At 43.7% G+C, this 24,508-nt stretch overlaps 2 protein-coding genes across 2 annotated transcripts in view; one reads left to right on the top strand and one right to left on the bottom strand.

Annotated features, from left to right (window-relative positions):
- PTPN11 (protein tyrosine phosphatase non-receptor type 11) overlaps positions 1-12,648 on the bottom strand; it is a 111,458-nt gene extending 98,810 nt beyond the window's left edge. Inside the window, exon 1 of the mRNA XM_089677009.1 lies at positions 12,185-12,648. Coding sequence (XP_089533135.1) covers positions 12,185-12,198 — 14 coding nt within the window. The 5' untranslated portion in view covers positions 12,199-12,648. The remainder of the gene's footprint in view (positions 1-12,184) is intronic.
- Positions 12,649-16,373: 3,725 nt separating this feature from the next.
- Positions 16,374-24,177, top strand: RPL6 (ribosomal protein L6). Its single transcript, XM_089677001.1, has 6 exons — positions 16,374-16,548; positions 16,627-16,722; positions 17,920-18,063; positions 22,019-22,067; positions 22,704-22,888; positions 23,988-24,177. Exons 1-6 carry the CDS (start codon positions 16,399-16,401, stop codon positions 24,138-24,140), a joined length of 777 nt encoding a protein of 258 aa, XP_089533127.1. The 5' UTR covers positions 16,374-16,398; the 3' UTR covers positions 24,141-24,177.
- Positions 24,178-24,508: the final 331 nt, after the last annotated feature.

The raw sequence follows: 24,508 nt of genomic DNA, 5'->3' as shown, positions 1-24,508 counted from the left end.
ATAAGACGACCCCCGACTTTTCAAAAGATTTTCACGGGTTGAAAAGTCGTCTTATACGCCGGCAAAAACGGTATATACCCCAATTGTTTTGTAAAATACGAAAGAGGATGTTACAGCAAGTAAATAGATACTCAACATGTCACACTAAAATTGCACACACTCGTGGAATGGCATGAAACTGCAGTACTTAAAAATCTCCATGGGTGATGCTTTAAAAATTTCTACAGGTTAGCAGTGTAAAGTTACAGAGGAGGTCTAGTGCGAGAATTATTGCTCTTGCTCAGACATTCGTGGCGATACCTCACGTGTGTGGTTTGAACACCGTTTACATAAGTGGGCATGGCCTACGTGCGAGCACGGGGGGGGACGAGGGTACTTTAAACTTTTTTTTTATTATTAATTTTTTGGGGGAGGGGAGTTTGCACTGTCCCTTTAAAATAATTTTAACCACTTTTATTCTTACCACAAGAAATGCATGCATCCTTTGTGATAGAAATAATAAGTGACAGGTCCTCTTTATGGAGAGATATGGGGTCAATAAAACCCCACATCTCTCCTCTGCAATGTAAAGCATTAGATGAAAAAAAGAAAAAACCCATAACCGGAAGTGACATTGCTACAGTCCTCCAAGGGCATATAGATAAGTGGAGGCCATCTTTCCTTCACTAATCTCTATGACCAGCGCAGGGATCATTCGATGGTTTCTCAGGTAAGGCTGAGAGCTACCGAGCGGCGCCCGGCGGCAGCAGTGACAAGGGGCGGGGGGTTTTTGGCACCTGTAGCGGTGCTTTTTTTTTTTTCTTTATATATCAGCCGACAGCCAAAAGGGGTGTTTTCGGCCACCGAAATTTCGGTGCATCCCTACTAGTAATGGCAGTGGCAATCTGACACTGGGAGGGAAGAAGACCCTGGCATCACCAGTGACACTAATACAGTGATAATTCTATACACTGTCATTGAACTAATGACACTGGCTAGAAAGAGATTAATATCTCAGGGTAATCTAGGAGTAAGTGTGTGCCTAACAAATGTTAATGTGTGTAATATATGCTGCTTTTTACTAAAGATCTGTTTGTTCCTTCTCCCTGCAAAGTCTCTCTGTATAGAGTCCTGTGTTACAGCCAATCAGCAGATCTCAGCTGTGAATAATAGCCCGAACCTGCTGTTGGCAAAAGGGTACGGTGGGTAGGGGGGGCAAGTGCGTGCCCTGGACCTGGAAGAGGATGCCGACATACAGGTTCGTGACTTAAAGGTACGTGTGCATGCCTTCCACCCGCAGTTGGCAAGTGGTTAATTCATTAAAATTTAATCAAACAGTGTTTCAGTTTGTGGTGTCCAGATAAAAGTTTAGTTCTGCTAATCCTGAATCTGCTGCATGTGTTGGAAAACTTAAAGCAGAACTAAACTGCATCTGAGCACCACAAACCAAAAATACTATATAATTCATTTTTACTATTCAGAGCAAACTCACCCATCCACATCCATGTCTCCATGCATTATTTTCCTGAAAAATCACTTTACTCAGAAAATTCTAGTTCTGCTAGATCACGTCAGGCTGACCCCTTTTGCAAGTATAGCTATGAACCTAAGTAAAGCTATAAACATAAAAATAAGTGCCTATACCGTTTAAAATCCAGTAATAGATTGTATCACGCTGCCCTGCACATGCTCAGTTGCTTTCTATTTTTCGGCACTGTGCCGAAAATGTAGAGGCCGATTTACTTACAGCCTAAATATTTACTGCTGCTCAGGGGCTCTGGGCTTCAGCAAAATGGTAGACCTCAGCAAAAAGAAAACAGAAACAATGCTGGAGGCAATTTACACCACACACTAATTTTGGTAGCATATTTATTAATGTGGAATGTATTTTCCTTGGTAAAGAACATTATTTTTATCAAGTTGTTATGGGTAAAGTTCTGCTTTAACTCAGATTTGGCAAACATACAGCAGTACTATATAATTCTGATAAAAAGAAGATAACCAATACTGGCCTGCCAACCACAAAACTAAAAATCCACTCACTCCAGCTACATAAACAAAAAGCCCATTGAAGCTGAATGGCCAAGGATGCCTGTGTGAATGAGGCCTAAATCCAAAAACACACAAAGCTTGTTCCTTATTTAAAAACAGTCCCTGGAATTTTTTTAAAGAGTTCCATAGATACCCTAGAAATCTGTCTTATGATAGTGTGACAAATGGCGGACCTTGCGACAGATACACGTACCGTTCGGTAAGGCGTATAAGAATCTGTCACAGATGTGAGAGATCAATCACAAGCATGTCTCCTGTGAAGTGGCAGAGTTTTACAGAAAAGCTATCTAGAGAAGTTGGGAGACTAATGAAAATGTATCAAACATCCATTTCAGATGAACTTAAAGTGATTCTAAAGGTCTATTTTTTTCTAAATTAAACAAGTCATAATTACCTGCTCTGTGTAATTGTTTTGCACAGAGCAGCCCCATTCCACCTCTTCTAGGGTCCCCGACCAACAGTCTTGGCTCCTCTTCTTGTCCAACTGCCCCATAGAAAGCCACTTACTAGTGCGGCACTCATATGGGCTCAATCCTGAGCCACACTGTGTGCATCTTTTGGCATATCCAGTAGGGCTCAGCCCCATCTGCTGCTCTCTGCTCACAGAATTTGATTGACAGCAGCAGGAGGCAATAGCTCCTGCAGAGCCTCCTGTAAGGGGGAGAAGAGCAGCACTGCTGCTGATGTGCACAGTGCTGGAGGGAGATTGGGCAAGGAAAACTCTGGATGGCTGCACACTAACGATCCACTTTATTGTAAGATATAAATCCAAATTGACAGGAGATGACAAACACACCAGGAGACAAGAAGGTAAATTTGTTTCCTGTTCTCAGCCGTGCTTATTCATTACCAGTTTGACACAATTTACTCCAACATGGAAGAGGTTTTATTTACCTCCTCATTTCTTATCACGGATATGGCTGTATTTCTTTGGGAATTTGTCAGAACAATTGCGCCAAACTACAAAAGTGTTGAAAATAAGAACTACTTGCATTTGTCAATGAAGATGTCACAGGGTGTTCATGAAGCTGAAGCAAGGATACACTCCCTCAGAAAGGTGTAGGAAATGTCTTAGTGAATCACCCCAAGTAGGTCTAGATTTACAAATCATTCACATATAACTCCTGCACTCAGCTGTGCATTTACAAGTGGTGTCTAAATGTATAGAGCAATTCATTGCTGCTTAGCCCTCCTCTGTGCAGAATATTGAAGCCTTGGTTCCATGAAGCAGGGCATTTGAGGCAATGAGACCGGGAAATTTTGGCCCGGAATACCTACATGACCAATTGGCTCTTTTCTTGGCAGGGCCATTTTTCTATGGATTGACCAAAGTTCATCATACAAATTGTGCCAAAGCAATTGGCGATAATGGTGAAGGTAGATGATGTCTTAGAGAACAACCTTTCTGTATGTAGAGATAAAAGTTTTCTTTGAGTGTTGGATAGAGTTGGAAGGGTTAGAATCTCTGTCAGAAGTTTGCGGTTTTCCTGCTTGAGATATTCACCCTCAGTATGGATCCTGGTGAGCACAGGATCAATACGGAGTATGGAAATCCAAACTGAAGGGAAAACCAAACATTTGAGTTTTTGAAGAAACAGAAAGTGAGGGAAAATATTCCAATGAGGAAACCTGTTCTGGTTACAACTCTCTAAGGAAGGATTTCCTACTGCTTTGAAGTCATCTCCTTTTACTTCCTGCTGGGTCTATGAGGCAGGTTGCGAACTGGAGAAATAATTTACAGGGGTCCTAACCACTACACATTGCATCCAAAAAAAGTTTTGGCTTTGCATGCGCTCTAAAGAGAATCTCTGGTCTCTATAAAAAAAAAAAAAAAAAAAACAAAAAGCATAATCATTCACATTAGTATAGTGTTCCCAAAAACACAGCATTAGAGGGATCAGTCCCGGCACCTGCGTTTAGCCCCTACGCTTACCCCCCTTCTCCCTCAGTAAGTGCAGTGTTAGTAAGTCACTGTCACTTGATACATTGCACACAAAACCGCAGTGTTGGCAGAATGAGGCCTGATCTCTGCTAGCACTTGCCGGTAAATTTTGATAACTTTCATATGCAGCAGAGTGCCAGTACTAGTGCCGCTCCAACTTTTGGTGAACTGGCGAGTACCAGCGGCCTAGTACATCCTAGTCTTTCACATACCAGTACTGCAGTATGACTTGGTGACATGGCGAGTCCCATAAGTGCAATACAAGCTGGTGCGGTGGCGAGCACAAGTTTTGCCCCGTAACCACCAAGAATTCACACACAGGCCCGTAGAGCCCCTAGTATCCTTACGGATGTGCTTGCAAATCCCGATTGGCGGCCCACAGATTCTGCAGCACCCGTACTTCCCCAATTCACTGCCCAATCCGGAATTCAGGTGGAAACAGCAAATTTAACTACCCCCTTGAATTTTTGGAGCTGTGTATGCATTGATTGTGGATCAAAGCAATTTATATGCACAATTTTTTGCCGCCAACCCAAATTCAAACCTTGCCAGACCATTCGCATGGAAGCCCATTACGGTTTCCAAATTTTAAATTTTTTTTAAGCCTAACCCTCAACATGGGCATTACTAAAAAAAAAAAATTAATTGCGGTTGTATTGGTTCATAGACCCAATTCATCATATGTCGTGTTCTCTGCTGCCATGGCCAGGCACAGACGAGAGTATAATGTGTTTTATTAATTTCAACGACAATAACCTCTGTCGTCCTCGGATTTACGGGGGAAAAGACAGTAACGTGCAGCCCCCCCCCCCCCCCCCCCCCGGATGCCCAAACTACATGGGGAGTAGTGGCAAGATAGTTTGGAACTTAGTGTCATAATTTTTTCCATATGGGGTACCACTTGTACGTGGACAATTTTTATTCAAGCGTGCCACTATTTAGACATTTGTACACTCTTAGAATTGGTGCATGTGGCACCGTGTGGCCTAATATGTGCCCACCATTAGAAGTGGGTTGATGCAGGGTGGTATATTCTAATGGTGGGTATGCCAAACACTTTTTCTGGCAGAGATTTTGTCTCTTTTTTTTCCATTCAGCCCACAGACTGCATACAAAAAAAAAAAAAAAAAAAAAAAAAAAGGATCACATATACCCAACAAGGAACAGCAACATACTGGTACATCACTGGACTTAAAACAGTTATGCCGGGATGATGCCTACAGCTGCAGGCATCATCCTGGTATCGTTTTTTTCAGCTGGCGATGTACAAGCAATCCTAGTAGCTAATTAGCTGCAGGATTGCTTTTACAAGCTGTGGGAGATGATGCCCCCCTCCCCCGCTGTTTTCCTTGGCCTTCTCGGGCAGTCCCATGCCTTTGGTGGAACCTGAGAATGCAGCCAGTGTCTCTGACAGATGACCATAGAGTTGATTAGAGACCGGAATGGTGCCAATTATCTCTATAGCCTAAGAAATCGGAAGCTATGAGCATTTCATCACTTCAGTTTCACAGGATACAAACAACGCCATTTGTAAAGCATCCGATCACACCGCTCTTGGTGAGATTAGATAATGTAAGATCAGAGAAGATATCCAGAGTCTGATAGACCCCAGATTTCTCACAAAAAAATATATGACAATGCCCATTGAAGTTTAAGGGATATTTGCATTCCCTGTTATAGCATTAAAAGTGATCAAAAAAAAAAAAAAGGGATAGTGTAAAAATAATTTGAAAAAAAATCAAAATAACTTGGGGGGGGGGGGGGGGAGCACCCTCTCCCCCCCGAGCGAGTTTTGCCCTGTGCCAGAATGTAAACAGCAGTTGCACCATGCATGTGAGGTATCGTTGCGAACATCAGATCAAGGGCAGTAATTCTGGCACTAGACCACCTCTGTAAATCTAAAATTGTAGATTTTTATGATATCTATTTAGTCGGCATACCATCATCTTTTATATTGTACCAAATAATTGGCCAATATATTGTGTTTTTGTGCATTAAAAGTGAAAAAAAAATGTATTTTTTGCAAAAATTATGCATTTGAAAAAAATCACTGCGCAAGTAGTATGTGACATAAAAAATTGCAGCACCCGCAATTTTATTCACTTGGGTGTCTGCTTTAAAAAAAATATATGTTTGGGGGTTCAAACTAATTTCCTAGCAAAAAATACTGATTTTTTTTATGTGAACAAAAAGTGTCAGAAAAGGCTTGATCTGCAGGTGGTTAGAAGAGTGAATGTGTGGCATAAACTTCTAATGCTCGGCATAAAATGCCCCCACCCCCAAAACGACCCCTTTTTGGAAAGAAGACACCCCTAACCATTTGCTGAGAGGCATGTTGAGTCAATAGAAGAATTTATTTTTTTACATGGTTCCCTTCCAATCAAGGTCCGAATGGGGGTGTACTTTCACTTATAGCCACCAGATCCTCAAACATTATCTCTACCTAGTTCACCCTGATCAGGGTCTGACTGTAGGAATATGTCCGCTCAGGACCAGCAGCTCAACATACATTACTTGAAACAAGTTTCATTCCCATCAAGGTTTAAATTGGAGAAGAATCTTGACTGAGGGTAACTAGCTCACCATACAACATTTGTGCTGGGTCCTACTCTGAATGAAGCAGTATTACCACTCAGCTCATCATACATTATCTGTACTGAGCCCTACTCTGAAGAGATCTAAATGGGGGAGTACCTACACTCAGGGCCATCACAATAATTCCCTCAAAGAAACAAAGCTGCTGATATTATTATTATACAGGATTTATATAGCGCCAACAGTTTTCCCAGTGCTTTACAAAATGAAGGTAGACATTACAGTTACAATATAATTTGGTACAAGAGGAAACAGAGGGCCCTGCTCGTTAGAGCTTATAATCGAAGAGGAAAGGCTGAGTAATACAAAAGGTAATAGCTGCGGGGGATGAGCTGATGGAGGAAGCAAAAGGCAGTTTACTAGGTAGAAGCAGGATAGGCTTCTTTAAAAAGGTTTTCAGAGATCGTCTAAAAGTGGATAGATTAAGAGATAACTAGACAGATTGGGGTAGGGAGTTCCATAGGATGAGAGAAGCTCGGGAGAAGTCCTGGAGGCAAGCATGGGAGGAGGTGACACGGGAAATAGAGAGCAGAAGGTCTTGGAAGGATCAAAGAGAGCGATTTGGTTGATATTTTGAGACCAGGTTGGTGAGGTAGCTGGGGGCAGAGTTGTGGATGGCTTTGTCAGTTGTTGCGATTATTTTGAATTTTAGCCGTTGGGCGAGTGGAAGCCAGTGGAAGGATTGGCAGAGATGGGTAGCAGACACTGAATGGTTGGTAAGGTGGATGAGCCTGGCAGCAGCATTCATGATGGACTGGAGGGAGAATAGCCTATGTAAAGGTAAGCCAATGAGGAGGGAGTTGCAGCGGAGAGTGAGAGTACGGAATAGTGACCATTGGTTTTAGTGGTTAGTAAGTCATTTGTGAGTTTTAGGAGAGCAGTTTCTGTGGAGTGTTGTGGGCAAAATCCAGACTGAAGGGGATCGAAAAGGTTATTCTCAATAAGGTGGCAGCTCAGCCGGTTGTAGACTAGACGTTCAAGGAGTTTGGAGGGAAAAGGGAGTAAGGAGATGGGTCTTAGGTTGCTAAGATTGGTGGGGTCCAATGAGGCCTTTTTAAGTACGGGGGTGACTACGCATGTTTTAGAAAGTTGGGGAAGATGCCAGTACAAAGGGAGATTGAAGATATGATTTAAAGAGTGAAGGATAGAGCCAGAGTGTGACCGTAGTATTTGCGAGGGAACAGAGTCCAAGGAACAGGTGGTTAGGTGGGCTTTAGAAAAAAAAAAAAAAAGTTACCAACCTCCTCTATAGTAGCTGGGCTAAACAAGAGAAGTATAGATTGTGCAGGTAGACAAGGAGTGTAGGGTGAGGGAGATATCTGTACATTGGAGATCTCGTCACAAATGAACAAAGTAGAGAGTTAAAGTTAGAAAAGAGTTGACGGGGACTGCATGAGAGGGTGTTAATGAGAATGATAAAATACAGGTGAAACGCGAAAAATTTGAATATTGCGCAAAAGTTCATTTATTTCAGTAATGTAACTTAAAGGGTGAAACTAATATATGAGATAAACTCATTACATGCAAAGCAAGATAGTTCAAGCCGTGATTTGTCATAATTGTGATGATTATGGCTTACAGCTCATGAAAACCCCAAATCCACAATCTCAGAAAATTAGAATATTACATGCAATCAATAAAACAAGGATTGTACATAGAACAATATCGGACCTCTGCAAAGTATAAGCATGCATATGTACTCAGTACTTGGTTTGGGCCCCTTTTGCAGCAATTACTGCCTCAGTGCGGTGTGGCATGGAAGCTATCAGCCTGTGGCACTGCTGAGGTGTTATGGAAGACCAGGATGCTTCAATAGCGGCCTTCAGCTCTTCTGCATTGTTCGGTCTCATGTCTCTCATCTTTCTCTTGGCAATGCCCCATAGATTGTCTATGGGGTTTAGATCAGGCGAGTTTGCTGGCCAATCAAGTACAGTAATCCCACGGTCATTGAACCAGGTTTTGGTGCTTTTGGCAGTGTGGGCAGGTGCCAAGTCCTGCTGGAAAATGAAGTCAGCATCCCCTTAAAGCTTGTCTGTGGAAGGAAGCATGAAGTGCTCCAAAATCTCCTGGTAGGCGGCTGCGTTGACCCTGGACTTAATGAAGCACAGTGGACCAACACCAGCAGATGACATGGCTCCCCAAATCAACAAAGACTGTGGAAACGTCACACTGGACTTCAAACATCTTGCAGTGTGTGCCTCTCCATTCTTCCTCCATACTCTGGGTCCTTGGTTTCCAAATGAGATGCAAAAATTGCTCTCATCAGAAAAGAGGACTTTGGACCACTGAGCAACAGACCAGGTCTGTTTTTCTTTAGCCCAGATAAGACGCTTCTGACGTTGTTTGTTGTTCAGGAGCGGTTTGACAAGAGGAATACGACATTTGAAGCCCATGTCCAGGATCCGTCTGTGTGTGGTGGCTCTTGATGCACTGACTCCAGCCTCAGTCCACTCCTTGTGAAAGTCCCCAACACTTTTGAATGGCAGTCTTTCCCATGATTGTGATTCCTACTGAACCAGACTGAGAGACCATTTAAAGGCTCAGGAACCCTTTGCAGGTGTTATGACTTAATTAGCTGATTAGAGTGGGACACTTTGAGCCGAGAATATTGCACCTTTTCACAATATTCTAATTTTCTGAGATTGTGGATTTGGGGTTTTCATGAGCTGTAAGCCATAATCATCACAATTATGACAAATCACGGCTTGAACTATCTTGCTTTGCATGTAATGAGTCTATCTCATATATTAGTTTCACCTTTTAAGTTGCATTACTGAAATAAATGAACTTTTGCACGATATTCTAATTTTTCGAGTTTCACCTGTAGGTCTGTTTGGCAGTGTGGAGACAGGAATTGTATTTTTGAAGGGCAGATTTATATTGGTTGAAGTCTTGCTGAGTCTTAGTCTTACACCATAAAGGCTCAAGAGCACGGCTACATTTTTTTGAGGCATCTGGTATTTTCTGTTTGCCAGGGCTGTAGCGGTCAGGGCCTAATTCTGTGTGTACTGAGGGGGGTCAATGTGTCCATGGTGGATGACAGTGAACTATTGTAGACAGAAGTGGCCAGGTTGGGGCAGGACAGGGCTAAGATTTTGTCATAGAGACAATCTGTTGCAGAAAAAAGAAGAGAAGGCTTAAGATAGTGAAGGTTTCTACAGGTAACTGTTCGGTAGTTGGAAAATGAGGAGGAAGCCAAGGAGAGAGTGAAGCTAATAAGGGAGTGATCAGAGAGAGGAAAAGGAAAGTTGGTGAGGTTGCAAGGAGTGCATAGGTAGGAGAATACAAGGTCCAGGCAGTTACCATTAGAGTGAGTAAATTGCAGTTGAGTTCAGTCTAAATACCCGATCATGTGCAGATGACATAAACAGGGGTTTGCTCTTCACATGACTGGATAACTGAAGTGAATCCACACTTATTTTATGGAGTAAAGATTTTATGGTAAAAAGAACTCATACAGGCAGCCCAAGCAGTGATGAGCAGCACTGTGTACTTAGTGCAGAACCTGTTATTGATAGAGGCCTTGATAGAGCTCAGTGCACTTAGTCCATGACTTGTCCCTGTTGGAGCCCCTAGTACAGTGTACATAGTACGGGACTTGTCACTGTAGGAGACCACAGTACCGTGTACATAGTACGGGACTTGTCCCTGTAGGAGACCACAGTACCGTGTACATAGTACGGGACTTGTCCCTGTAGGAGACCACAGTACCGTGTACATAGTACGGGACTTGTCCCTGTAGGAGACCACAGTACCGTGTACATAGTACGGGACTTGTCCCTGTAGGAGACCACAGTACCGTGTACATAGTACGGGACTTGTCCCTGTAGGAGACCACAGTACCGTGTACATAGTACGGGACTTGTCCCTGTAGGAGACCACAGTACCGTGTACATAGTACGGGACTTGTCCCTGTAGGAGACCACAGTACCGTGTACATAGTACGGGACTTGTCCCTGTAGGAGACCACAGTACCGCGTACATAGTAGGGGACTTGTCCCTGTAGGAGACCACAGTACCGTGTACATAGTACAGGACTTGTCCCTGTTGGAGCCCCCAGTGCCGTGTACTTAGTACAGGACTTGTCCCTGCTGGAGCCCCCAGTGCAGTGTACTTGGTCAAGGACTTGTCCGTGTTGGAGATCCCAGTACAGTGCACTTAGTCCAGGACTTGTACCTGCTGGAGCTCCCAGTACAGTGTACTTAATACAGGGTTTTTCCCTGTTGGAAGCCCCCAGTACAGTGTACTTAGTCCAGGACTTGTCTCTGCTGGAACCCCCAATACAGTGTACTTAGTCCAGGACTTGTCTCTGGCGGGACCCCCCAGTACAGTGTACTTAGTCCAGGACTTGTCTCTGTTGGGACCCCCCAGTACAGTGTACTTAGTCCAGGACTTGTCTCTGTTGGGACCCCCCAGTACAGTGTACTTAGTCCAGGACTTGTCTCTGTTGGGACCCCCCAGTACAGTGTACTTAGTCCAGGACTTGTCTCTGTTGGGACCCCCCAGTACAGTGTACTTAGTCCAGGACTTGTCTCTGTTGGGACCCCCCAGTACAGTGTACTTAGTCCAGGACTTGTCTCTGTTGGGACCCCCCAGTACAGTGTACTTAGTCCAGGACTTGTCTCTGTTGGGACCCCCCAGTACAGTGTACTTAGTCCAGGACTTGTCTCTGTTGGGACCCCCCAGTACAGTGTACTTAGTCCAGGACTTGTCTCTGTTGGGACCCCCCAGTACAGTGTACTTAGTCCAGGACTTGTCTCTGTTGGGACCCCCCAGTACAGTGTACTTAGTCCAGGACTTGTCTCTGTTGGGACCCCCCAGTACAGTGTACTTAGTCCAGGACTTGTCTCTGTTGGGACCCCCCAGTACAGTGTACTTAGTCCAGGACTTGTCTCTGTTGGGACCCCCCAGTACAGTGTACTTAGTCCAGGACTTGTCTCTGTTGGGACCCCCCAGTACAGTGTACTTAGTCCAGGACTTGTCTCTGTTGGGACCCCCCAGTACAGTGTACTTAGTCCAGGACTTGTCTCTGTTGGGACCCCCCAGTACAGTGTACTTAGTCCAGGACTTGTCTCTGTTGGGACCGCCCAGTACAGTGTACTTAGTCCAGGACTTGTCTCTGTTGGGAGCCCCCAGTACAGTGTACTTAGTCCAGGACTTGTCTCTGTTGGGACCCCCCAGTACATTGTACTTAGTCCAGGACTTGTCTCTGTTGGGACCCCCCAGTACAGTGTACTTAGTCCAGGACTTGTCTCTGTTGGGAGCCCCCAGTACAGTGTACTTAGTCCAGGACTTGTCTCTGTTGGGACCCCCCAGTACAGTGTACTTAGTCCAGGACTTGTCTCTGTTGGGACCCCCCAGTACAGTGTACTTAGTCCAGGACTTGTCTCTGTTGGGACCCCCCAGTACAGTGTACTTAGTCCAGGACTTGCCTCTGTTGGGACCCCCCAGTACAGTGTACTTAGTCCAGGACTTGCCTCTGTTGAGACCCCCCAGTACAGTATACTTAGTCCAGGACTTGTCCCTACTGGGGCCCCCAGCAGTGTGAGAAGTGGTGCCCTGCCTCCTCGGAATGACAGACCAGAGGGCACCCTGCTCCCCTCCCCCAAGTCTCACCTCCTGGATGTCATTGTACGGCTCTCCCTGCTTCTTCCCCAATGGTGATCAGCAGTCTCCGCTCAGTACTGCTCCAAGGCCGGCTCCCGCTGGGCTCTCCTGTACGATCCGGGTGTAATCCTGATGAAGGCCTCCAACAGTATCAGCACCAGCACCACCCGAGCGGCCACGGATGACGTCATCAGACGGCGCCACAGCGGTCCCAGCTTCCCTATCCTCTTATACTGAACACAAGTTTGTAACAGGAATAGGAAAGGCCAGTCCTTCCCGGGACTTAGTCACTATTATACCATATCTAATTACACCGAACAGCGAATGTATGCAGTGCAGTCCACAGGACAGCCAAAAACTCCTACATCAATATTTGTGATACTCCCTGCCTGACCTACGGGCCTGCACTGATCCGAGATAATTATTCCACTTATCGAAGAATTTCGGGCCCCGTTCAGACACCGTCGCTCAGCTATGACGTCAAAGACGGGCGGCCGACGCCAGGCCTGAAGCCGAGTTCTCCGAACTGCATATCCCAGAAGGCCGTACGGCGGAAGTGACGTTTCGCCAGCGGTTCATATACTTGCTTTGGCCGGATGTTAATTCTTTTCCCTTTCAGCCAAGGTAGGAATGGCGGATGTTGTGTGTGAGGCGGCGGGCCTGTGGCCTGTAATCCGAAGTAATCCTGTGCTTGGCGGGCTCCGGGGCACCTACTGTTTGCCGGGTGTTTGGCCTGAGGTGGTGTGCTCTCTGCCGGAGCCGATATGGGGGAGAGTTCTCCCCTGGCCGGGGGATGTGTCATGTCTGGGGCCTCGTCCATTGCACATTGTAGGAAGAGGGCGCTCCGTGCTGCACTCTGGGCTCCTGTGTGTGTCTTGTGCCGGCGAGGCTACATGTCTACAGCAGTACCCAGAGCTGGGCTCCAAGTCTTCTGTAAGGGGCCCCATTCCGAGGCTGACTTGGTGTCATGAGTACCAGAGGGTGCTGGTGTTCCCTCCCCCCCCCCTGTACTCTATGGGGGCTGATCAGTCATCTCCAGCATTGATTGATTGTACGGGGGTCACCATGCCCACGGGTCACCCTGCACACGGGGGTCACCATGCCCACGGGTCACCCTGCACACGGGTCACCCTGCACATGGGGGTCACCGTGCACACAGCTCCTCACTTGTTTCTCTGTGAGAGACTTGGCTTTCACTTCATTTTACAGGATCTATGCTCACATGCTTCCCATGCAGGCGATGTTGTGTGTAGTGGAAGCTTTGCATTCAGGTAGTTTCCCACATGTAGTGGAAGTTTCCCGTGCAGGCCGTGTTGCTCACGTATAGTGGAGGTTTTCAGTGCAGGCAGTGTTGCTTGCGTGTACTTGGAAGTTTTCAGTGCAGGAAGCGTTGCTTGCGTGTACTTGGAAGTTTTCAGTGCAGGAAGCGTTGCTTGCGTGTATTTGGAAGTTTTCAGTGCAGGCAGCGTTGCTTGCGTGTATTTGTTAGTTTTGCGCGCAGGCAGCGTTGCCTGCGTGTATTTGTTAGTTTTGCGCGCAGGCAGCGTTGCCCGCGTGTAGTGGAAGTTTTGCACGCAGGCAGCGTTGCCCGCGTGTAGTGGAGGTTTTGCGCGCAGGCAGCGTTGCCCGCGTGTAGTGGAGGTTTTGCGCGCAGGCAGCGTTGCCCGCGTGTAGTGGAGGTTTTGCGCGCAGGCAGCGTTGCCCGCGTGTAGTGGAGGTTTTGCGCGCAGGCAGCGTTGCCCGCGTGTAGTGGAGGTTTTGCGCGCAGGCAGCGTTGCCCGCGTGTAGTGGAGGTTTTGCGCGCAGGCAGCGTTGCCCGCGTGTAGTGGAGGTTTTGCGCGCAGGCAGCGTTGCCCGCGTGTAGTGGAGGTTTTGCGCGCAGGCAGCGTTGCCCGCGTGTAGTGGAAGCTTCCCCTGCAAGTGGTATTTTAGCACGTTTTGAAAAGTTAAACTTTCTGCCTTAGTGCCTCACTCTACACTGCGGTAATTATTTATTACAGGTACTTGTATAACACCATCAATTTTACGCAGCGCTTTACATATATATTGTACATTCACATCAGTCCCTAACCCTCAAGGGGTGTACAATGTAAGGTCCCAAACTCACATTCATACATACACATACTAGGGCCAATTTAGACAGGAGCCAATTCACCTACCAGCATGTCTTTGGAGTGTGGGAGGAAACCGGAGTACCCGGAGGAAACCCACACAGGCACAGGGAGAACATGCAAACTCTAGGCAGGTGGTGCCGTGGCTGGGATTTGAACCAATGACCCTAGTACTGCCAGGCGGAAGTGCTAACCATTTAGCCACTGTGCTGCCCCGGTAATGGGATTCCTAGGCTTTTCTGAACACAGTAAGTAGATTTCTGACACATAACATTTAGACCCAAGTCTCTGTTTTAACCCATAGCAACCAGTTGTCTTTTATCATTTTTTTTTTTCCCGACCTCAGCTTAAAATATTAAAATCCCCCCCATGCAGGTTTTTCTTTAGATGAGGTCTGTAGGAGCTGATGGTGGATAGAAGTTGGATGAGAATGTACAACCCACTTCTTTAGTGACTCTTCCTAAGTCGCTTCACACTGCTGTGTTTTGTGGAGAAGCACAGCAGTCCATTTAATATGATTTCCTATGGGACAGGTTCACATCTCTGCCTCTCCCCCGGTGTGTTTTGTAAAGGGTCAGGGACTTTTTTTAAACGCAAAATGTGGCGCTCTTGGTTCTGTAGACTTCAATGGAGGCGCTGCAGAAAAGCATGTAGTGCGTTATTGATACATTTTTGACATGTTTTTGATGCATTTTATTCTGTCCAGCAACAAGTTGAAGAAAAAAATGTGAAATGCTTAAAAAAACACATTGCAAAAAGCACTGCAGAAACAAAAACTGCATAGGTGTGAACTTAGCCTGAGAAATCCTTGTCATGTCCCTTTTGTGGGGAAAAAAAATATCCACAGGTCTTTGCCTTGACTTGATACTACTCCTTATTGTCCATAACTATATTACCCAAACTAGGGTCATCTTTTCCGTCAGTATTTCATTATTCTTCTGACTTTAATGTTTATTTACTTTAGTGACCCACATTGCTGGTCTTACTTACAAAGGTTGGGTTATGGTGTGTGTATGGTGCTTGTTTAACCACTTGCCCTCCAGAGGATTTACCCCCCTTCCTGACCAGGCCATATTTTGCGTTACAGTGCTGCGTTACTTTAACTGACAATTGTGCGGTCATGCAAAGCCGCACCCAAATGAAATTTACATCCTTTTTTTTTTTTTACCCACGAATTGAGCTTTCTCTCAGTGATATTTGATCACCTGTGCATTTTTTATTTATTGCTCTATAAAAAAAAGACCATCAATTTTGAGAATAAAACACACTATTTTTGACTTTTTGCTATTAAACGTGTCCAGTTTAAAAAAATGTAAATCAAATTTCATCATAAATTTAGGCCAAAATGTATTCTGCGACATGTCTGCTTCAAAAAAAAAAAAATCCTAATACATGTAAATTAATTGGTTAACGTGAAAGTTATAGCATTTACAAATGGCGGTATAGATACTGGAATTTTCTTTTTTTATTTTTACTAGCAATGGCAGCTATCTGCGACTTATAGCGGGACTGCAGCAGGCATTCTGACACTGGGGGGAACTGACTTGGTGTTACTGACATCCCCAGTGACACCAATACAGTGATCAGTGCTAAAAAAAAACAAAAACAAAACACTGTACTAATGGCACTGGGCTGGAAGTGGTTAACATGAGGGGCGCTCAAAGGGTTAACTGTGTGCTGTTTTACTTGTGTCTGTGCTTTACACTGTAATCACACTGCTTTTCATGGCTGTGCGAGTTGACAGGGAGAACAGTATTGTTTACATACAGTTCTCCTCCCCGTCACAGATGCTCGGTAATCACCTACTGGAACCCAGTGATTGACAGCTGCGGCCGTGAATGGTGGTATGGATAGGGCGCGCATCCCCTACCTAAAGATGCAAAATCACGTGTGTGTGATTTTGCGCACCTATGCCACCCTGTAGCAGTATAGCTATATATGGCGGTCAAGAAGCTGTTAAAATATGTTAAGATTTCAGGACCCAAGTTTCAGTTGCAATTCCTTATTCTAATTATTCTGAATGATCATTTTTGGCATACATTTTTGATACATTTCTTCACTTGCATCTGATTTTGATCTATGTATATCTCAATCTTCTATTCTTGTCTATAGATGGCAGGAGAGCAGGCTGAGAAGAAGGTCAGGAGGCATCACGCCAGCCGCAATCCAGTGCTGGCCCGTGGAATTGGGAAATATTCCCGATCTGCTATGTTTGCAAGGAAAGCCTTGTACAAGCGCAAGTATAAGGCTCCAGCGACCAAGGTAACAACTTCATCACTTTGATGTTAACACATAGCTTGCTATAAGAGTCCTGTATGCTTACACTATTGTTTTCCACAGATTGAAAAGAAAAAAGAGAAGCCTCCAGCTACCGTAACAAAGACAGTTGGTGGTGATAAGAATGGTAGCAGCCGTGTGGTCAAGTTGCGCAAAATGGTAAGCGTTATCCTTTTTTTTGGGGGGGGGGTGTTATGTGAAACAAAATTGAGGATGTTGAGGGCCCTGAGGAGCTTTTGCCATGATGTACAAGTGCTGAGCATATTTGTACATTACGGCACTCTTACCTAGTAAATGCCCTTCTCCAACAATTCAATGTCTAAAGTCCCCTTCGTCACTGGAGCTTTCAATTTCTGGGTTTGGAGTCTTCTACCATCTTAATTTGCTGGGTTGACCTAACTCCTCGTGTTATGTTCTGGGCATGTACGGCTGTGTGCACTCAAAATTAGAAAAAAAAACCTCTTAACAGACGAAAAGAACATTGACATGCAGGGTCTCTTCTGTCATAAAAGCCCATCTGTCAGCGTTGAGTTTAGATCCGCTTTAAACATGAGCCAAAGCTTGGTAATCACAGCCATGTGATGCGGAATGTGAATGTTTGTAAGCATTTCCAGTTAGTGGCTAGTACATGTGGCACACGGGGCAATTTACAACTGAGTCTTAATATCAGCTCTCTGAATACTTGTTGGGTTATACACATCTCAGCCTTTATTTTACAGCCCATTCATGAAATGGGGGGGCCACAGCATGGAACCTACAGTGTTCTCTCTGCTTAAAGTATAACTAAAGGCAAAAACCTTTAGTTTTGGGTAGAGTGGAGAGGGATTAGAATGCTAGTCAGTTTTACATTTCTGTCTGTGTCCTTTTAGGGGACACCCTCTATTTGTAACACTGTCTATTTTTTCTTTTTACTATTGTTGAAAGTGAGAAAAAATCCCAAATTTTGGGTTGTCCCCAGAAAAGTAAAAGGGGAAACCTTCTCATAGGGACACTAGTTCTGGTCTCCTGGGAATCCCCTTAATTTGCAGGAATTTCCTCTCATTTCCTGTTTGGCCTGTGGGACAGGACCTGAAAGGAAATTTCTGCAGAGAGGCACATGGCAGAAAACAAAATCTGACAGGAGCTATAACCCTCCCTTGCTCTATTCAAAATGAGAAAAACAAGTTTTGCCTATAGTTCTACACGAACACAACAGATGGGGCTCAATGGCTGTATGGCTTTTCTGCTGCTTTATTAATCAAATACTGTGTTTTCCCTTATTATTACCAACTACTATATTTTCAAGTAGGAACTGAGGTATTTGCATTTGAAGTTCACGTTCTTATGCGAGTTCTCTTTTTTTGTTTTGTCATCTAGCCACGTTATTATCCCACTGAAGATGTTCCACGCAAACTGTTAAGCCATGGAAAGAAACCATTCAGCCAGCACAAGCGCAATCTGCGTTCCAGCATAACTCCTGGGACTGTGCTAATTCTCCTTAATGGCCGTCACAGGGGCAAGGTAATTTTTTTTGTTTTCCTTAATGTGGAAACAAGCATTTTTCTCTTGACAGTGATATTCTGAGTAGTCTTCAAGTTGGGTTTTTGGTAGGCTAAGTATCTTTAGTAACTAGTATCTGTTGTTCACCACATGCTCACAGTAGTAAGGATATTCGTGGGATGTTCAGATCACAGGCATCTTCCACATTTTAGGTCAAAGCACAGCACAAATGTATTTACTAAAACCGGTACGCTCAGAATCTGGTGCAGCTCTGCATGGTAGCTAATCGGCTTATAATTTCAGCTTGTTAAGTTTTGGCAATAAAACCTTGAAGCTGATTGGTGTTTATGTAGAGTTGCACCAGATTTTGCACTCTCCCAGATTTTGCACTCTCCCATTTTAGTATATAACTCCATCTGTATGTTTCTCTTCTGCGCAATAGCTCATTCTTTCACCTAGGACTTTATGCTGGCCATAAGTAATTAAAATTAAAAGCTGCTGAAAGATTCCTCTGCAAGATTTTCAGGTATGCAGATTGCTAGGCCATGTATGTTTCTTGTCATTGAAAAGGAAACCTGACTAGGCAACACGTGCTTATCTAGGGTGGAAAAGAACAATTGCATTTAGCTAACATTTTCCATCAAGGCATCTTATTTGCTTCCTGAATGGTGATCTAAGGGTGTCTGCGATTTTCTGGTGTGCACAGATAAATCCTTATTGTTTAATCTGTAATCTGTGTTGATATGTAGCTTTAGTCTGCTCATACTTATATCATTCTTTTTGAGTCAAGTGGAGCTCTGTGAATACACCTTAAAATATAAATAGACCTTTTTCACACTGATCAGTGCACTGTACTTGCACTTGGGGAAACCACAGAAGATCAGTGTACCCACGCTTTTTGTGCAGATTACCCACAATTTGCCATAGATGCACCAGAAATCCTGCGTGCAAATCTTCCCCATTTATAATATATATAGTACATATATTTGTACTATTATTTGAGGTGGAATTTTCTCTGGGGAATATTTTTCTTGTATCCTGCCACACAGACATAGAAGAAAGTAAAAGGAAATATTCCCTCATGCTCCCCCCTCCATTGTGAAAGGAAATAGCATTTGCAGAATCATGGCATTACAGAATCAGACGTTAGCCATGGTAGGCTCTGTTGTCTTTTTTTTTTTATATCAGATTTTATTTCTGTTGCCACACAGGGTGGCAATAGAAACCAAGAGGTAGAGTCCTGAGAGGTATATAAGTATTGTCATGTAAGAAAACCACTTTAGAATAACTGATCGTAGTAAAGGAGCTACAGGAGCGATTAGGAAAAAGGATACACAAATTTATTTTCCAGCGACGGTGTCAAACGTCTGCATGGCATTTTGTAAATAATATACTTTTATACATGATCTGCATCTGTTAAGTTCAGGGATCAATTCAGAAAGAGTAGGTAGGCTGGGTGAGAACGATTTTAGGACAATTATCCTGTTTTCAAGGGAAAGGTTTCCTGTAACATTTGGTTATACGATTCTGCATAAGCTCTGTTATATTCAATCATCAGCATGTATTGGGGTAATTTTACAAGGGCCAGTATGTGAAGCATGTTGTTGGTAATGTTTCATGCTGCAGCCAGTCCTTTTGCCAACTAAGAAATGCCACTTTTTATACATCAGCCTCCAGAAATATTTAATTGAAAATTAGCATTGACTTGGTTCTCTCTTTAATACTGTTCAGGCTTTGTTGTAATAACCTGGTAATCAAAACATAAAGACCAAATTGTGCCACGCTCCACTGTTGCCAATAAATTATAAATACATGAATATCTACAAATTTCATATAGTGCAATTTTACATAAATCCACTGTGACTATCAAATAATGTCCATATACAATTCTTATGTTATTAAAATACAGAAAATCTGTGCTTCTTAATTCATCTCCAGTGTCAAAGTTAATTTCTAAACTCGTGCACCCCCACTGGTTGTGCTCTCACCTCAAATATAGGTGAGAGCACATCAGGGGGAGGAAGCCATGTGACCCGGTGGCATAACACGTACGGGAGGGGCTTTGACATCATGATGGTTCTATACAGACACCAGCTGGCTCTACACAGCATATCATCACTGCTAACATTCAGGAGGCAATTTCTTGCACAAAGCGCTTTTTGTACAGTTATGTGAGTGTACTACTTTATATTAATGAATGAGTGTTAAAGGATAAAGCACTATGATCTGGTTATTCTGTTAACATACTCACCGTTGGAGGAGAGCCATTAGATGAGCTAAAGGGATCCCATTCAGCAGGATAACATCCCATCCATATTTGGCCCAATTAAAGGGACACAGGCTGTATATGACCTCACTTAACAGTTTGGTCATATATTTGAGGTGAGAGCACAACCGGTGGGGGTGCACGAGTTTTGAAGTGAATTTTGATACTGGAGGTGTATTAAGCACATATTTTCTGTATTTTAAAGTTAACACGAGAATTGTGAAGAATTGTATATGGACTTTTATATTTACAGTGGATTTATATAAAACTGCACTATATTAAATTTGCACATATTCATGTATTTATAATTTTTTGGCAACAGTGGAGCGCGGCACAATTTGGTATATATGTATTTAGGCACATTTGTATGAGTGTGTTAGGTGCAGGCGATCTACTAATTTATATTTTGGTTTAGCACTAAGCATATGTTATAGCAGCTCACGTGTCTTGGATATAATTCTGGTAATCAAAACATATTGTAAAGAATTGCACTGTGTGGGAGATGAGTTTGTCAGCTGGTGCTATTGTAACCTCATCAATTTATGGCACTGCAGCATGTCATGGAAATATTTACCATTTCTCTAAATGCTGTAATACCATCATGCCAACCCATCAAATTATAATAGAAGCATAGGCTACAATTGTAGTTTACATGGGTTTGTTTTTTTAACTGCCTGTGCAGATGGAAAAGGGGCATGATGGGAGCAGTCTGTATCCTTTTTTTTGTTTTTAGCATAGCATGGGTTGTACTCTCTATTCTTTATACACCCCTCCATGTCCTTGTAGCATGAAGATGTGTACCACACAGGGCTCCCTTTACACCGGGGTACCGTCTTACCACCTCTGAATTTCTGACGTGCTTTACAATGCAATATGCAGAAGCTTAGCAATGAAAATCTCTCTGGTAGTGCCCAACTCTCCGACCGGTTGCGATTCTCCAAAGCAGTCCAGCACCTCCAGGAAGCAGCTCTCCATGTTGTCTTGGGCCAGTTTGACACACACTAGGTGCTTCTAGCCGTACCTGGCTGGAGGATGAGCCACTCACACATCGCTGTCTGCACTATCCCATTGAGCCAGAGAACCGCCCACTAAGAAACCCAACCCCAGCTCTGGATCTACTGCCCTTCGCATCCTATTGGATATGACCTGACACACCCACAAATCTTTGCTACATCGATGTCCGCTCCATTAAGGGGAAAAAGGGGGGGAGCATGGCTCTTCTTTGGGGGACTTATTTGTTATTTTTGTAATACAGCAAAAAGTGATGGTTGTAAGGGTGATTTTAATGGCAATGAATAACCTTCTGGGTTCTTGTACCCATTTTTGACTCCACTGGCGAGGTCACCTATCACTTTTCTGGTTTTGCTTTTGCTCTCTGAAGTTAAGGTTATTCCTAATTCTTTAGTTGTATTGTCCATATTATAGCTGCAAAATCCAACAGGGAGAGTCGAATCCCTTTAAAATGCCTGTGGCAATTGAGCAAACCTGGGAGCACGTGCCCCTGCTGGAGGGGAAAAAGGGAACATTTAGCTGGGTCTAACACTTCAGCATAGCTATACAAAACTTTTAAAGGTTTAGTGTGGTTTTATTTCAGGGATTTTTGAGCAATGTAGCATTACATCATTTTATAATGGACCGTTTCTATTAACAAAGTTTTTCTGTGTCTTTTTTTTTTTTTTCTTATTTTGTGCTTTTCTTATTTTTCCATAGCGTGTTGTCTTCCTGAAACAGCTTCAGACTGGTCTGCTCTTGGTCACAGGTAATCTGAGTTTTTTTTTTTTTTTTAGGAATCCTCTGTGTAACCTCTATATTGCAAGTGTTCTTTGCTCTTCAAGTGTGCCTGTGGTTGGCTTAACTGCTGCCCTTCTCAGGTGCCCAGTCCTTTTGCTGATTTGCCACTCCAGTTGGCTGCTGAAAATGAAGATAAAAAGCTTTGTGTAGCCTTGAGGTCTAGACAGAGCTATGGATTTACTGTGTCACCATGTGACAAGATTATAGGTGCCTGAGTAGCCAGTTTTAATGCATCAGTGTTTGTTTTTTACTAGATTAGGGAATGTTTTTCCATATGTAAAAGTACCAGTGATTTCTCTTTGATCCTGGAAGACGTGTGTAGCCGGAGATGGATGCAGTTATTGACTTTTTTAAGCTGAAAACAGGTTAATTTTAGAGGTTCTTGAAAATGTGTGTACTTGTGAGCTATAAGAACATAAGGTTGTCTTGCCATGGAAATCCAGGATGTTTGGATTACAGCCTCCAAACAGGCCTGGTGTCAGGATTCAAGTAGTCGGTGTTTTAAAAATAGTTACATTTCAATCCAGAGACCTAATGCAGGTAAAAATCCTAGTCTGTTGTGGAAAATCAGTGCTGTGTTAATTCATTATTGTTGTATTTTTAGGTCCTCTTGTCATCAACAGAGTTCCCCTGAGGAGAGCACATCAGAGATTTGTCATTGCCACCTCTACTAAAATTGATATTTCCAGTATGAAAGTTCCAAAACACTTAACTGATGCTTACTTCAAGAAGAAGAAGCTGCGCAAGCCCAAGCACCAGGAGGGAGAGATTTTTGACACTGAGAAGGAAGTAAGTAACTTGGATTCCAAACGCAATGAGGCTTACTTGTGCAGTGTAAAGTAATGCTAGCAATTCATGAGTAGCTACACCTCAAGTGGGTTGCAAAGCCTGAAGGTTTTTTGCATTGTATGCATAAAGGTAAAAACAGTCAGTATGCAGGCTCTCCCCACCCCCCCCAATACTTACCTGAGCTCGATTCAGCGATGTGCATGAGAGCAACTGCTATCCTGGCTCTCTGCCTCCTCATTGGATCAGACAGCAGTGGGAGCCATTCGCATCTGCTGTGGTCAGTCACAGCCATTGAGGAGGGGGTGGGGCCAAGCCCTATTCTGCCTGTCTCATGGACATGCAGAGCTTGGGAGGAAGCACACACGTGTGCCCCCATAGCATGTAGCTTGCTATGAAGACACTTGGCAGGGGGGGAGGAGCCCAGTATGCCAGTATGGGACCCAAGAACAGGAGGATTGGAGCTGCTCTGCAAAAACCATTGCACAGAGCTGGTAAGTGTAATCTTTAATATCACTTTAAATGTATGTAGTTTTGATTAAATGAATATTAATTGAACTACAGCAAAGTAGATATTTGGTTGTATTGCTTTGCTTGGTGAATGGTACCATTACAAATTCTTACATTTTGAATTAATAAACATTAGTGTAAATGTTAATAGCTAATAAATGCTACTGTTGTAGAGTACACACCACAGGAATCCTTTTGTTCCATATGTATAGCAGTGGACCACTACTCTAAGGGCTCATTCATACCTTGGTGTCCTGGTTTCGTTACTGCAGGTGTGTTGAAGCGGATTTTACGTGTGCTAAGGCAGCCCTTTTAAGTGAACTGGCTGTCAGCGCAACAAAACCTCCAAAAATGTATTGGCACTATTTTTGGCAATGCAGCACACGTTATCGTGCATTTGCAGCTGCTTTACTTTAGTGTGTCATTCAAAATGAATGGCAGTGCTCTAATGCATAGAACCTGCTTGTTTTAAGCTCAAAGTAATTTATTGCTTAGCATGACTGAGCCAGTAAAAAACACTCATATGCTACTGTACTTGAACATTGTTTTCACTTGTAATAATGAAAAATGTGTGGTGTAAACTATTTTACAGAAATATGCAGTGACACAGCAGCGCAAAGCAGATCAAAAGTTTGTGGACTCACAGCTCCTGCCTCTTGTCAAGAAAGAGCCCCAACTTCGTGGATACCTGCGCTCCCAATTTTCTCTGTCAAATGGAATGTACCCACATAAGCTGGTCTTCTAAGAAGTTTCAAAGCTTATTAAAAGATAATGTAATTCCATTACTGTGTTTGTGTTTTATAAACCTTTTTAACAGCAGCACTGTACTTTTGGTATAGTTTTGACGTTTTTGCAGCATCCCTTCACCAACTCCCCTACCCCCCCCCCCCTTAACTTTTTGCTACACTGTAACAAGTTGATGTGAACATTTGACAGCAAAATAAAGACCCAAATTTGTGTAGGCACCACCCTGAACAGATTTCTACTGCAGCACTTGTAGTTGCTGTGCAGCATACCTCTTAGCATGTTCCTACAGAGTGCAGCTGTTTGTTGCTGGCTGATCATTGAAGCAATTTGTTTCCTTTCACACAGCTTAACAATTTCAGGGTGAGC

The sequence above is a fragment of the Staurois parvus genome, unplaced genomic scaffold (assembly GCF_062004578.1).
Source record: "Staurois parvus isolate SC_StPar_1 unplaced genomic scaffold, SC_StPar_1.0 ptg000014l, whole genome shotgun sequence".
Taxonomy (NCBI): Eukaryota; Metazoa; Chordata; class Amphibia; order Anura; family Ranidae; genus Staurois; species Staurois parvus.
This window is presented reverse-complemented; position numbering and strand designations above follow the sequence as displayed.

Bases quoted from the DNA above. Each gene is read 5' to 3' on its own strand.
- RPL6 (XM_089677001.1), top strand. From the start codon at position 16,399: ATGGCAGGAGAGCAGGCTGAGAAGAAGGTCAGGAGGCATCACGCCAGC. The intron at 16,723-17,919 runs GTAAGCGTTATC...TTTGTCATCTAG, and splicing joins TGGTCAAGTTGCGCAAAATG to CCACGTTATTATCCCACTGA. The intron at 18,064-22,018 runs GTAATTTTTTTT...ATTTTTCCATAG, and splicing joins ATGGCCGTCACAGGGGCAAG to CGTGTTGTCTTCCTGAAACA.